Consider the following 13,056-nt stretch of genomic DNA (forward strand, 5'->3'; position numbering starts at 1 on the left):
ACAGAGTGAGATTTCATCTCAAAAAAAAAAAAAAAAAAAAGTGTATTAGTTTTTGTCACATTGTTCTTTTAATTTTTTTGTGGATTTGAAAAAAATTCCAGAAAAAAGTTGGAGGGAAAACCAGAAAATTATGTGTTTTCAATTGTCTGCCTTCAGAATTTTTTCTTGTCACTGAAGAATAAAACAAAACAAAAAGCCTGAGCAAGATAGCAAGACCCCAGGTCTACTAAAAATAAAATTAGGTGGGCATGGTGGCACACACCTATAGTCATAGCTACTCAGGAAGCTTAGGCAGGAGGATCACATCAGCCCAGGAAACTGAGGCTATAGCAGACTACAACTGCAACACTGCACTCCAGTCTGGGCAACAGAGTGAAACCCTGTCTGAAAAAAAAACAGAAAGTTGATTTATTTCACTCTGATTGTAGCAATAACCTAGGCACAATGACAACAGAAGTTGAAAAATTTGAGGCCTTCATTATAAAAATAGAGTGTTTGCAGGTGGGGTGCAGTGGCTCATGCCTGTAATCTCAGCACTTTGGGAGGCCAAGGCAGGCAGATCACCTCAAGTCAGGAGTTCGAGACCAGCCTGGCCAACATGGTGAAACCCCATCTCTACTGAAAATACAAAAATTAGCTAGGCATGGTGGCGGGCGCCTGTAATCCCAGCTACTCGGGAGGCTAAGGCAGGAGAATCGCTTGAACCCGGGAGGTGGAGGTTGCAGGGAGCCAAGTTCGCGCCATTGCACTCCAGCCTGGGGGACAAGAGCGAAACTTTGTCTCGGAAAAAAAAAAAAAGAGAGTGTTTGCAGCTTGACCAAGGTAGTTGGGATATGTGCAAACGGTAATGCAGATTGTCTGAAGACTTGGCTTCTGCGTTAGGTTCTTGTACTTATTTAGGAGTTAGATCTCAGGCAAATCATCCCTTAGTTTCAGTTTCCTCATAAATAAAATGGGTACTACAACTGTGAAATATTGTGTTCTGTACTTGTGTCAATAATCAGACCAACTAAGCTTGAACCACACATGCCTGTTAAAAGAGTGAGTAGTGGCCGGGTGCAGTGGCTCATGCCTGTAACCCCAGCACTTTGAGAGGCCAGGGCGGGCGTATTGCTTGAGTCCAGGAGTTCAAGACCAGTCTGGGCAACATGGTGAAGCCCTGTCTCTATAAAAAATAGAAAAATTAGCCAGGCATGGTGGCATGTGCCTGTAGTCCTAGCTGCTCGGGAGGCTGAGGTGGGAGAATCACTTAAGCCCAGGAGGTGGTGATTGCAGCGAGCTGAGATGGAGCCACTGCACTCCAGCCTGGGCAAAAGAGCGAGACTCCATCTCAAAAGGAAACAAACAAAAAACTGAAAGAGTGAATAGGTAAAAGTGGGGAAACTTTGAGACATGCAGTTTCCTAGTCATGATCCCTATGTAAAGTTGCCAGGAAAAACACATGTCAAGCTGTACTTTACGTAGTAAAACCAGTCTACCTTATATTTCCAACTATCAAACATAAGAATAAAAGAGTCTCAAGCTGGGCGCGGTGGCTCACGCCTGTAATCCCAGCACTTTGGGAGGCCGAGGCAGGTGGATCACCTGAGGTCAGGAGTTTGAGACCAGCCTGACCAACATGGAGAAAACCCCATCTCTACTAAAAACACAAAATCAGCTGGGTGTGGTGGTACATGCCTATAGTCCCAGCTACTCAGGAGGCTAAGGCAGGAGAATCGCTTGAACCCAGGAGACAGAGGGTGCAGTGAGCCGAGATTGCACCATCGCACTCCAACCTGGACAACAAGAGCGAAACTCCATCTCAAAAAAAAAAAAAAAAAAAAGTCTTGGCCAGGCACGGTGGCTCACGCCTATAATCTCCACATTTTGGGAGGCATGGTGGGTGGATTACCTGAGGTCAGGAGTTACAGACCAGCCTGGCCAACGTGGTGAAACCCAATCTCTACTTAAAATACAAAAATTAGGCTGGGCGTGGTGGCTCATGCCTGTAATCCCAGCACTTTGGGAGGTTGAGGCAGGCGGATCATGAGGTCAAGAGATCAAGACCATCCTGGCCAACATGGTGAAACCCTGTCTCTACTAAAAATACAAAATTAACTGGGCATGGTGGTGCATGTCCGTAATCCCAGTTACTCGGGAGGCTGAGGCAGGAGAATCACTTGAACGTGCGAGGCAGAAGTTGCGGTGAGCAGACATAGCACCACTGCACTCCCGCCTGGGCAACAAGAGCGAAACTCCATCTCAAAAAATATATATATAAAATTAGTCAGGCATGGTGGCAGGCACCTGTAATCTCAGCTACTAGGGAGGCTTTGGCAGGAGAATCAGTTGAACCCAGGAGGTGGAGGTTGCAGTGAGCCAAGATTGTGTCACTGCACTCCAGCCTGGGTGACAGTGAGACCCTGTCTCAAAAAAAAATAAATAAATAAAGTAAATAAATAAATAAATAAATAAATAAAAGAGTCTCTAACAGCTCCGTTTCAAACATAATGTAGAGTGTCATCTCTTCAACATTCCTTGTCTTTTAGAGACATTTTGATGAGGGAATAATATACTTTTAGAAGGCTACACACAAATAGTATAATTATGCCTGCAAATGAAATGCTTAATAATAAATTACATGTTACCTAGCAATGTTACCAGCAGCAGAGACAATGGCATTCTGTGACACAGAGGCAACTCTGCTCATTCCTTGTCCGTCTTGTCCCAAATCATACACCTGTGAATACAAAATAATTCTCACTTAAACATGATTATATACTATACACATATTATTAAACTCTTGCTTTTAAGGGATCCTTTAATATTGGTATTTAATACAAACATGAAAACATTCAGATTCGAAATTTCATAGAAAGGGGCCCCTTCTGAGAAGTGAGTTGGGCTTTTTTTTTTTTGAGACGAAGTCTTGCTCTATTGCCCAGGCTGGAGGGCAAAGGCATGATCTCGGCTCATTGCAACCTCCGCCTCCCAGGTTCAAGTGATTCTCCTGCCTCAGTTTCCCAAGTAGCTGGGATTAAAGGCACATACCACCACACCTGGCTAATTTTTGTATTTTTAGTAGAGGCAGGGTTTCATCATGCTGGCCAGACTGGTTTCAAACTCCAGACCTCAGGTGATCCGCCCACCTTGGCCTCCCAAAGTGCTGGGATTACAGGCTTGAGCCACCATGCCCAGCAGGTTTTTTTTTTTTTAGTTACACAGTTCATAGGAAAAATTTAAGAGGCGGGAATTGTCTTCCTTAAAAATAAGGATTTATTTGACTCTTAATGGTATAATAATATTAATACTAACCTGTATTACTCCTTTCTCAGATCGTGTATATAAAATATTTCTAGAATTATCAATTGCAATTTGAAGAATAGGATCTAAAAGTAAGACAAAAAAAAAAAAAAAAGAGAAAAAAGTAAACCCAAGGATTAACAAAGCAAATACATTAGCCAGTTACAACAAACTGTTGAATCAGAACTTTGTATTCAGGGGCTTTCTACTCTCTTGCTTTGTAGTTAAATCCTAGGATGTTTGCCTAAGATCCAGTCCAAAAAGCATTTTGCTCAGACAACACATGAAAAAAACACATGCTAAAATAAATACTGTGACTGGGTTATGAGCATAGAAAGTAAGTTATTTTGTCCTCTAAATGAATTTTAAGCCAAACCAAAAACAAATTCTAAGTTATTTTTTCATTCAATAATATTTAATGAATGTTTACTACATCCTAGAAACACAGAGTAAGTATACTGGTCCTTTATGTTAAGAAACTTCCAGTTTGGCCTAATTGATTGTGTGAAAGAAAATAATTTTAAAATTTAGTCATATTAATCTTTGGGTATACAGATCTTATTTTGCCAAAGCATTTTAAAAATTATTTCACCTGTTTAAATCTCTCAGTTAATTAAAAGCTAAGATATATTCTTTTTATATTGGAAATTTGTTCTAGACCAAGCAAACAATGTATTAGCTGTCTGAATGTCTGTCTCTCTCATATACACACACATATTTTGGTTTAAGTATGTACAGCTGTTTTAGACACAAGTTCTTTGATGCTACATTTATAGGAAATAAGTAAACTTGAGAATAAAATCCACACTTTCTCTATGTTATAATCTCCTTACCCTTTAAAAGACCTTATGAATATATACGAAATGCTACTTAACAAATTGTTTCAATTAAGAATGATAATTTCTGAAGAAAATGTTGAGGGAACAATGTGTTAGAAATTAGTTGTACTTGCCAAATTTATTGTTTTCTACTTACCATCTTCTGAGAATGTGAATTGTAGCAAGGAAGGAACAAGGAAAGAAAGTGAGCTCTTTGAATGGTTTATTTTCCTACATCTTTGGCTAAACCACCCTGCTTCAGCCTTAAAGAAAAAAATAGAAAGAAGACATAAAAGTATGTAACCCCCTTACAATAACTACTGTATATCCATATTTATAACAACCTTCAAATCTTCATGAAATACCAGTTATAATCACTAATACCAGTTATAATCAACAAAACGAGACATATTATTCAAAATTAACTACTGAGTTTGGTCCATAATTTAAAATATCAACCAAATACTGACAAGGAAAGAATTTCAAGACATACTGTTAGATGAAAAGCCAATTATGGGCTGGGCACAGTGGCTCGCACCTGTAAATCCTAGCACTTTGGGAGGCCAAGGCAGGTGAATCATTTGAGGTCAGGAGTTTGAGACCAGCCTAGCCAACATCATGAAACTCTGCCTCTAATAAAAACACAAAAATTAGCTGAATGTGGTGGTGCATGCCTGAAATCCCAGCTATTGGGAGGCTGAGGCAGGAGAACTGCTTGAACCCAGGGGACGGAGGCTGCAGTTAGCCAAGATTGAGCCACTGCACTCCAGCCTGGGTGATAGGCCTGGGTGATACAGTGAGACTCCATCACATTTAAAAAAAAAAAAAAAGCAGTTATGAATTAAATCAATAATCCAAGTGAAAACATATACTTGCAAAAGTGCATTATGTATTTGTATATATGTATACACACACAAACACATATGCATAGATATCTATAGAGACACTGATGTCTGCTTTATGTTCCACAAGGACATACATAGAATTAAAAATGACTTTTACCTCTGAGAAGAGGGCTGAGTTTTGTAGGCATGGTGTAGTCATGGGGACTATAGCTTCAACTGTATGCTTGAATATTTACCATAAAAATATATTAATGTCCTTATATAATTAGAAAACAAAATAAAGGCTTATCTTTCCCTACTCCATCAAGAGAGAAGAAAATCATTCACAAATGTCAGACTTACCTGGTAGGCTACTTCATATAAACAGCCATCCTTTCCAGCCAAGAAAATTCTGCCATTATCAGTGGAAGTTATTGTTAAAAGGTAAGTATTATCAGTAGGAAGAGAATATAAAGGATCTGGAAGCAACTGCATTCCACCAGACATACTATCATTAAGAACTCCAGAACCTATTTAACAAAGAATACATAAATCAGTTTATTAGCTACTCTACAGTTTTTAAAAATCTTTGCATTATCGTCAGAATCTATATGTTTACTCAATTCTTTTTTTTTTTTTTCTTGAGACAGAGTCTTACTCTGTCACCCAGGCTGGGTGCAGTGGCCCGATCTCAGCTCACTGCAAGCTCTGCCTCCTGGGTTCACGCCATTCTCCTGCCTCAGCCTCCCGAGTAGCTGGGACTACAGGCGCCTGCCACCACGCCCAGCTAATTTTTTTTTGTATTTTTAGTAGAGACAAGGTTTCACCGTGTTAGCCAGGATGGTCTCGATCTCCTGACCTCGTGATCCGCCCGCCTCGGCCTCCCAAAGTGCTAAGATTACAGGCATGAGCCACCATGCCCGGCCTTACTCAATTCTTATTGACAATTAACATAGTCAACAGCTTCTGTAATATACATTTTAAAATTACTAAAAGAAGTCTGATACAATTTGATAATTCAAGTTAAACAGAACCTGCAGAGTGTGTGTGTGTGTGTGTGTGTGTGTGTGTGTGTGTGTGTGTGTGCGCCTGCGTGTTTATTATATAGTAAAATAATAAACAAGAAACTAACCCAGCCGGGTGCAGTGGCTCATGCCTGTAATCCCAGCACTGTGTGTGTGTGTGTGTGTGTGTGTGTGTGTGTGTGTGTGTGTGTGTGTGTGTGTGTGTGTGTGTGTGTGTGTGTGTGTGTGTGTGTGTGTGTGTGTGTGTGTGTGTGTGTGTGTGTGTGTGTGTCTGCGTGTTTATTATATAGTAAAATAATAAACAAGAAACTAACCCGGCCGGGTGCAGTGGCTCATGCCTGTAATCCCAGCACTTTGGGAGGCCCAGGTGGGCAGATCACCTGAGGTCGGCAGTTCAAGACCAGCCTGACCAACATGAAGACACCCCATCTCTTCTAAAAATACAAAATTAGGCCGGGCACAGTGGCTCACGCCTGTAATCCCAGCACTTTGGGAGGCCAAGGCAGGCGGATCACGAGGTCAGGAGTTCGAGAACAGCCTGGCCAACACAGTAAAACCCTGTCTCTACTAAAAATACAAAAAAATTAGCCGGGTGTGGTAGCGGGCACCTATAATCCCAGCTACTTGGGAGGCTGAGGCGGGAGAATCGCTTGAACCTGGGAGGCAGAGGTTGCACTGAGCCAAGATTGCACCACTACACTCCAGCCCGGGCGACAGTGCAAGACTCCCTTATCAAAAACAAACAAACAAAAAAACAAAATAAGCCGGGTATGGTGGTGCATGCCTATAATCCCAGCAACTCAACAGACTGAGGCAGGAGAATCACTTGAACCTGGGAGGCAGAGGATGCGGTAAGCCGAGATCACGCCATTGCACTGCAGCCTGGGCAACAAGAGCGAAAATCCATCTCAAAAAAAAACTAACCCAATGTTAACTTGTGGAAAAGAGCCTGAGGATTTGGCAGTAATAATCATTAATGTGAGTCAATGGAATTCAACATTTCACCCAGATTAGCTGTTAACTGTAATATCAATTGGCCAAAATATTATTATTTTAAAAAATGTTAACATGTGGGTTGCCATACCTGTTTGCAAATTAGCATAGCTGAGTCCAAGAATTACTATGTCTACAGGGGTAGCCAAAACCAGGAGGTGTCGCACATGAGGTTGAAAGATACCTAAGATAAAGTAGACACAGGGCAGGAATACTTTCAGCATTTAAGCACTAACAGAGTAAGCTTTTATTACCATTAAAGTGAGTTACTAATTAAATGGTATATGAAAAGTCTGGATGCAGTTTAGTCAATTCTGTTGTTAAAATATTACTATGTATGATCATTTAAATAAGTAAATTTTGAATGTCATCAAGATAATGAAGAGGAAAAAAGTTAATAGCAGTGGAAAAGAACCACCTTAGAAACCAATCACTTCAGTATTTAATGCTATTTTAAAAGTGTTATATTACAAAATAGTTTAAATGTATTAAAATATAGAGATGTATATTTGTATATCCATGTTCATAGCCGTGTTTTTCACAATAACTGAAAGGTGAAAACAAAATCCAAGTGTCCATCGATAGATGCATTAAAAAAAATGACTCTCTCTCTCTCTCTCTCTCTCTCTCTATATATATACACACACAAAATGGAATACTACTGAACTTTAAAAAGTAAGAAACTTGGCCGGGCACAGTGGCTCACGCCTGTAATCCCATGGGACGCTGAGGCAGGCAAATCACCTGAGGTCAGGAGTTCGAGACCAGCCTGGCCAACATAGTGAAACCCTATCTCTACTAAAAACAAAAAATTAGCTGAGTGTGGTGGCACGTGCCTGTAGTACCAGCTACTTGAGAGGCTGAGGCAGGAGAATTGCTTGAACCCGGGAGGCAGGGATTGTAGTGAGCCGAGATCACGCCATTACACCCCAGTCTGGACGACAGAGTGAAACTCCATCTCAAAAAAAAATAACAAAAAAAATAAAAAGGAAAAATGTTCTGATGAATGCTGTAACACAGATGAACCTTGAGCACATACGTTAAATAAAATGAGCCAGTCACAAAATGACAAATATAGTACCATATCATTCCATTTATCTGAGGAAACCTAGAATAGTCAAATTCTTACAGACAAAAAGTGGAATGGTTACTACCAACCACTGAGGGAAGGAGGAACAGGAGTTTTTAGTTAATAGGTACAGTTTCCGTTTTACAAAATACGGAGTTCTAGATATAGATGGTGGTGAAGGTTACACAATAACGTGAATGGACTTAATACCACTGAAGTGTAGGCTTAAAAACAGTTAGGATGGCAAAGCTTGTACTATGTGTATTTTACCATAATTAAAATATATATAATAGATTTCATTTTGAAATGCAAATAAAAGCTAGACAATTTTAGAAAATAAAACTTACACCTATAGTTATCTACAAAAGAAAAGATTACAACCTTGATAATAGTATAGAGCAATATTTATACACCTATGCATCTCTTTTAGATTCTATGTAAAGGAAATACATTTGCTTTGCTTTTTTTTTTGAGACTGAGTTTCATTCTTGTTGCCCAGGCTGGAGTGCAGTGGCTCGATCTCGGCTCACTGCAACCTCCGCCTCCCGGGTTCAAGTGATCCTCCTGCCTCAGCCTCCCAAGTAGGTGAGATTACAGGCATATGGCACCACGCCCGGCTTATTTTGTATTTTTAGTAGAGACAGGGTTTCACCATGTGGTCAGGCTTGTCTCGAACTCTTGACCTCGGTTGATCCACCCCCCTCAGCCTCCCAAAGTGCTAGGATTACAGGCGTGAACCAACGCACCTAATGTCTTTATTTCTTCTTTTTTTTTTTTTTGAGACAGGGTCTTGCTCTGCTGCCCAGGCTGGAGTGCAGTGGCACAATCAAGGCTTACTGCAGCCTTGTCCTCTTATGCTCAAGTGATCCTCCCGCTTCAGCCTCATGAATAGCTGGGACTACAGGCACGCACCACCATGCCTGGCTAATGTTTCTGTTTTTTGCAGAGACGGGGTATCACCACGTTGCCCAGGCTGGTCTTGAAGTCTCAGACTCAGGCGATCTGCTCGCCTCAGCCTCACAAAGTGCTGGGATTACAGGTGTGAGCCACCACACTCAGCCTGAAAATATATTTTCAACGCAAGTAAATAAATAGTGTATAAAATGTTGGTTTGGGCTGGGCGTGGTGGCTCACGCCTGTAATCTCAGCACTTTGAGAGGCAGAGACGGGCGGATCACTTGAGGTCAGGAGTTTGAGACCAGCCTGACCAACACGGTGAAACGATGTCTCTACTAAAAATATAAAAATTAGCCGGGCATGCTGGCGGGCGCCTGTAATCCCAGCTACTCGGGAGGCTGAGGCGGAAGAATCACTTGAACCCAGGAGGCAGAGGTTGCAGTGAGCCGAGATCGTGCCATTACACTCCAGCCTGGGCGACAGAGTGAGACTCCATCTCAAAAAAAAAAAAAAAAAAAAAGAAGTCTGTTTTTACTTAACTGAATATCTATAATTGCAAAACGGCCATAATCTTAAAAAATTCACTTAGGCCTTGCAAAAAAGTGATTTTTGTCTATTATTTCCTCCTATAAAAAGGTACATTTGGCTGCGCAGTGGCTCACACCTGTAATACCAGGACTTTGAGAGGCCAAACATGGCCGGATCACTTGAGGCCAGGTGTTTAAGACTAGCCTGGCCAACATGGCCAAACCACATGCTACTAAAAATACAAAAATTAGCCGGGAATGGTGACACATGCCTGTCATTCCAGCTACTCAGGAGCCTGAGGCAGGAGAATTGCTTAAACCCAGGAGGTGGTGGTTGCAGTGAGCACTGAGGTGGCTCCACTGTACTCCAGCCTGGGTGACAGTGAGACTCTGTTTCAAAAAAAAAAAAAAAAAAAGTACAGTTAAAGAATGTATATTTATTTATTTATTTATTTGTTTGTTTGTTTGTTTTTTTGAGGCGAAGTCTCGCTCTGTCGCCCAGGCTGGAGTGCAGTGGCATGATCTTGGCTCACTGCACACTCCACCTCCCGGGTTCACACCATTCTCCTGCCTCAGCCTCCCGAGTAGCTGGGACTACAGGCGACCACCACCACACCCAGCTAATTTTTTGTATTTTTAGTAGAGATGGGGTTTCACCGTGTTAGCCAGGATGGTCTCGATCTCCTGACCTCGTGATCCACCCACCTCGGCCTCCCAAAGTGCTGGGATTACAGGTGCAAGCCACCGTGTCCGGTCAAGAATATATTTTAAATTTAAATCAATCAATTCTCCTTCCCAGTAACTCTGATAAGAGATTTGGCATTATGCTGGGCATGGTGGCTCATGCCTGTAATCCCAACACTTTGGGAGGCCGAGGTGGGCGGATCACCTGAGGTTGGGAGTTCAAGACCAGCCCAACCAACATGGAGAATTCCCGTCTCTACTAAAAATATAAAATTAGCCAGGCGTGGTGGTGCATGCCTGTAATCCCAGCTACTTGGCAGGCTGAGACAGGAGAATCGCTTGAACCCGGGAGGCAGAGGTTGCGGTGAGCCAAGATCACGCCATTACACTCCAGCCTGGGCAACAAGAGCAAAACCCCATCTCAAAAAAAAAAAAAAAATAGAGATTTGGCATTATGGCATTATGAGGGTGAAAGAGTCAGTCAAACAATGCTTGTGATATCTGCAAGATTTACTCTGAACTCTGTTATCACTTCCATGGGTTATCAGGACTATGGCCAGGGCACGGCAGCTCACACCTATAATACCAGCACTTTGGGAGACTGATGTGGGAGTATCACCTGAGGTCAGGAGTTTGAAACCAGCATGGCCAACATGGCGAAACCCTGTCTCTACTAAAAATATAAAAATTAGTCAGGCGTGGTGACATGCGTTTATAATCCCAGCTACTTGGGAGGCTGAGGCAGGTGAATCGCTTGAACTCAGGAGGCGAGACTGCAGTGAGCACCGAGGTGGCTAAACTGCACTCTAGCCTGGGCAACAGAGTGAGACTCTGTAACAGAAAAAAAAAAAGAAAGGTACATTTAAAGGATATATTTTAAATTTAAATCAATCAATTCTCCTTCTCAGTAACTCTGATAAGAGATTTGGCATTATGAGGGTGAAACAATAAGTCAAACAATGCTTGTGACGTTTCTAAGATTTACTCTAAACTCTGTTCTCACTTCCATGGGCTATCAAGAATATGGCCAGGGCACAGCAGCTCACGCCTGTAATCCCAGCACATTGGGAGGCCAAGGTGGGCAAATCACCTGAGGTCAGCAGTTCAAAACCAGCCTGGCCAACATGGCAAAACCCTGCTCTACTAAAAATAAGCTGGGCATGGTGGCACATGCCTGTAATCCCAGCTACTCGGAAGGCTGAGGCAAGAGAATCGCTTGATCCCGGGAGGCGGAGGCTGCAGTGAGCGGAGATCACGCCACTGCACTCCAGCCCGGGCAACAGAGCGAGACTCTGTCTCAAAAAAGAAAAAGACTAAAAAAATGGCCAGGTGCAGTGGCTCACAAGTGTAAACCCAGCATCCCTGAGGTGGGTGGATTGCTTGAGCACAGGACTTCAAGACCAGCCTGGGCAACGTGGCAAAACCCCATCTCTACAAAAATTAGCCAGGCGTGGTAGCACAGAACTGTAGTCCCAGCTACTTGGGAGGCTGAGGTGGGAGGGTCTCCTGAGCCTGGGAGGTTGAGGCTGTAGTGAGCCATGATCATGCCACTGCACTCCAGCCCGGGTGCAGTGAGTAAGACCTGAATCTCAAAAAAAAAAAAAAAAAAAAAGAAAGAAAGACAGACTAATAAAATGCAAACACTAAAATTTTTCTTAACATTATATTCAGCAATTAATGAAAAATCTATAGTGCAAAACGTTCAGGTATATCAAGAAAGAATAGTAAAAAGCAAGTAAAATAAAATTCAAAAAATTTACAGTTTAACATTTTTAAAGGCAGTGTCACTTATACCATGAAAGTAAACAGTTAAACATTAATAATCACTTTACATATTTCTAATTAGAATTCAAAATAAAACTTCAAAGGAAAATACAATTGTTTAAAAAAGGGTGTTGTCAGCCAGGTGCGGTGGCTCACATCTGTAATCCCAGCACTTTGGGAGGCTGAGGCAGGCGGATCACCTGAGGTCAGGAGTTGAGACCAGCCTGGCCAACATGGCGGAACCCCATTTCTACTAAAAATACAAAAATTAGCTGGGTGTGGTGGCGCATGCCTGTAATCCCAGCTACTCGGGAGGCTGAGGCAGGAGAACTGCTTGAACCCAGGAGGCGGAGGTTGCAGTGAGTCAAGATTGCGCCACTGCACTCCAGCCTACTTGATGGAGCGAGACTCCATCACAAAAAAAAATGTGTGTTGTTCAGGTCTATACCATTTGGAATTTACATATACAAACATAATCTCTTCCTTATAGTTTTATTTCTTACCTGCTTTTGGTTTCACAAGCCCCACAGCAAGAATAGTCTCACTAAGTCCATCAAAATAGGCAAGGTCTCCTCTGTGAATAAATGAAGAAAAACATGTAACACATATAAAGCAAACAGACCAGATGTGGTGGCTCATGTCTTTAATCCCAGTACTTTGGGAGTCTGAGGCAGGAGGATTGCCTGAGCCCAGAAGTTCAAGACCAGCCTGGGCAACACAGTGAGACTCTGTCTCTATAAAAAAGAAACAAAAAATTAGCCAGGCATGGGGGTGTGAGGCCACTGAGTTGGCAGGATCGCAAAGGCCTGGGAGGTTGAGGCTGCAATGAGTAGTGATCATGCCATGGCACTCCAGCCTGAGTGACAAACTGAGAGCCTGTCTCAAAGAAGAAAAGAAAAGAAAAACAGAAAACAAAGTATTATTTTACAATGTTCTTTATTATTATTATTACCATTATTTTTGAGACAAGGTCCAACTCTGTCACCCAGGCTGAAGTGCAGTGGCACGATCTTGGCTCACTGCAATCTCCACTTCACACCTGGCTAATTTTTGTATTTTTTGTAGAGACAAGGTTTGGCCATATTGCCCAGGCTGGTGTTGAACTCCTGAATGCTCTTTATTAGTTAAATAAATTTAGACACAGAATATAATGAAAAGACTGGCTGGGCACAG

The 13,056-nt window shown here is 42.1% G+C and overlaps 1 protein-coding gene across 2 annotated transcripts in view; it reads right to left on the minus strand.

The window, feature by feature from the left end:
• Positions 1 to 13,056, minus strand: part of NUP155 (nucleoporin 155) — an 84,727-nt gene that overhangs the window by 56,752 nt on the left and 14,919 nt on the right. For both annotated transcript variants that reach the window (XM_054486905.2, XM_063664741.1), the window contains exons 4-9: positions 12,387 to 12,457; positions 7,034 to 7,126; positions 5,288 to 5,454; positions 4,258 to 4,363; positions 3,295 to 3,368; positions 2,628 to 2,719 (exon numbers count right to left, since the gene is read on the minus strand). In XM_054486905.2, coding sequence (XP_054342880.1) covers positions 2,628 to 2,719; positions 3,295 to 3,368; positions 4,258 to 4,363; positions 5,288 to 5,454; positions 7,034 to 7,126; positions 12,387 to 12,457 — 603 coding nt within the window. The remainder of the gene's footprint in view (positions 1 to 2,627; positions 2,720 to 3,294; positions 3,369 to 4,257; positions 4,364 to 5,287; positions 5,455 to 7,033; positions 7,127 to 12,386; positions 12,458 to 13,056) is intronic.

Source organism: Pongo pygmaeus, chromosome 4 (assembly GCF_028885625.2).
Source record: "Pongo pygmaeus isolate AG05252 chromosome 4, NHGRI_mPonPyg2-v2.0_pri, whole genome shotgun sequence".
Classification (NCBI taxonomy): domain Eukaryota; kingdom Metazoa; phylum Chordata; class Mammalia; order Primates; family Hominidae; genus Pongo; species Pongo pygmaeus.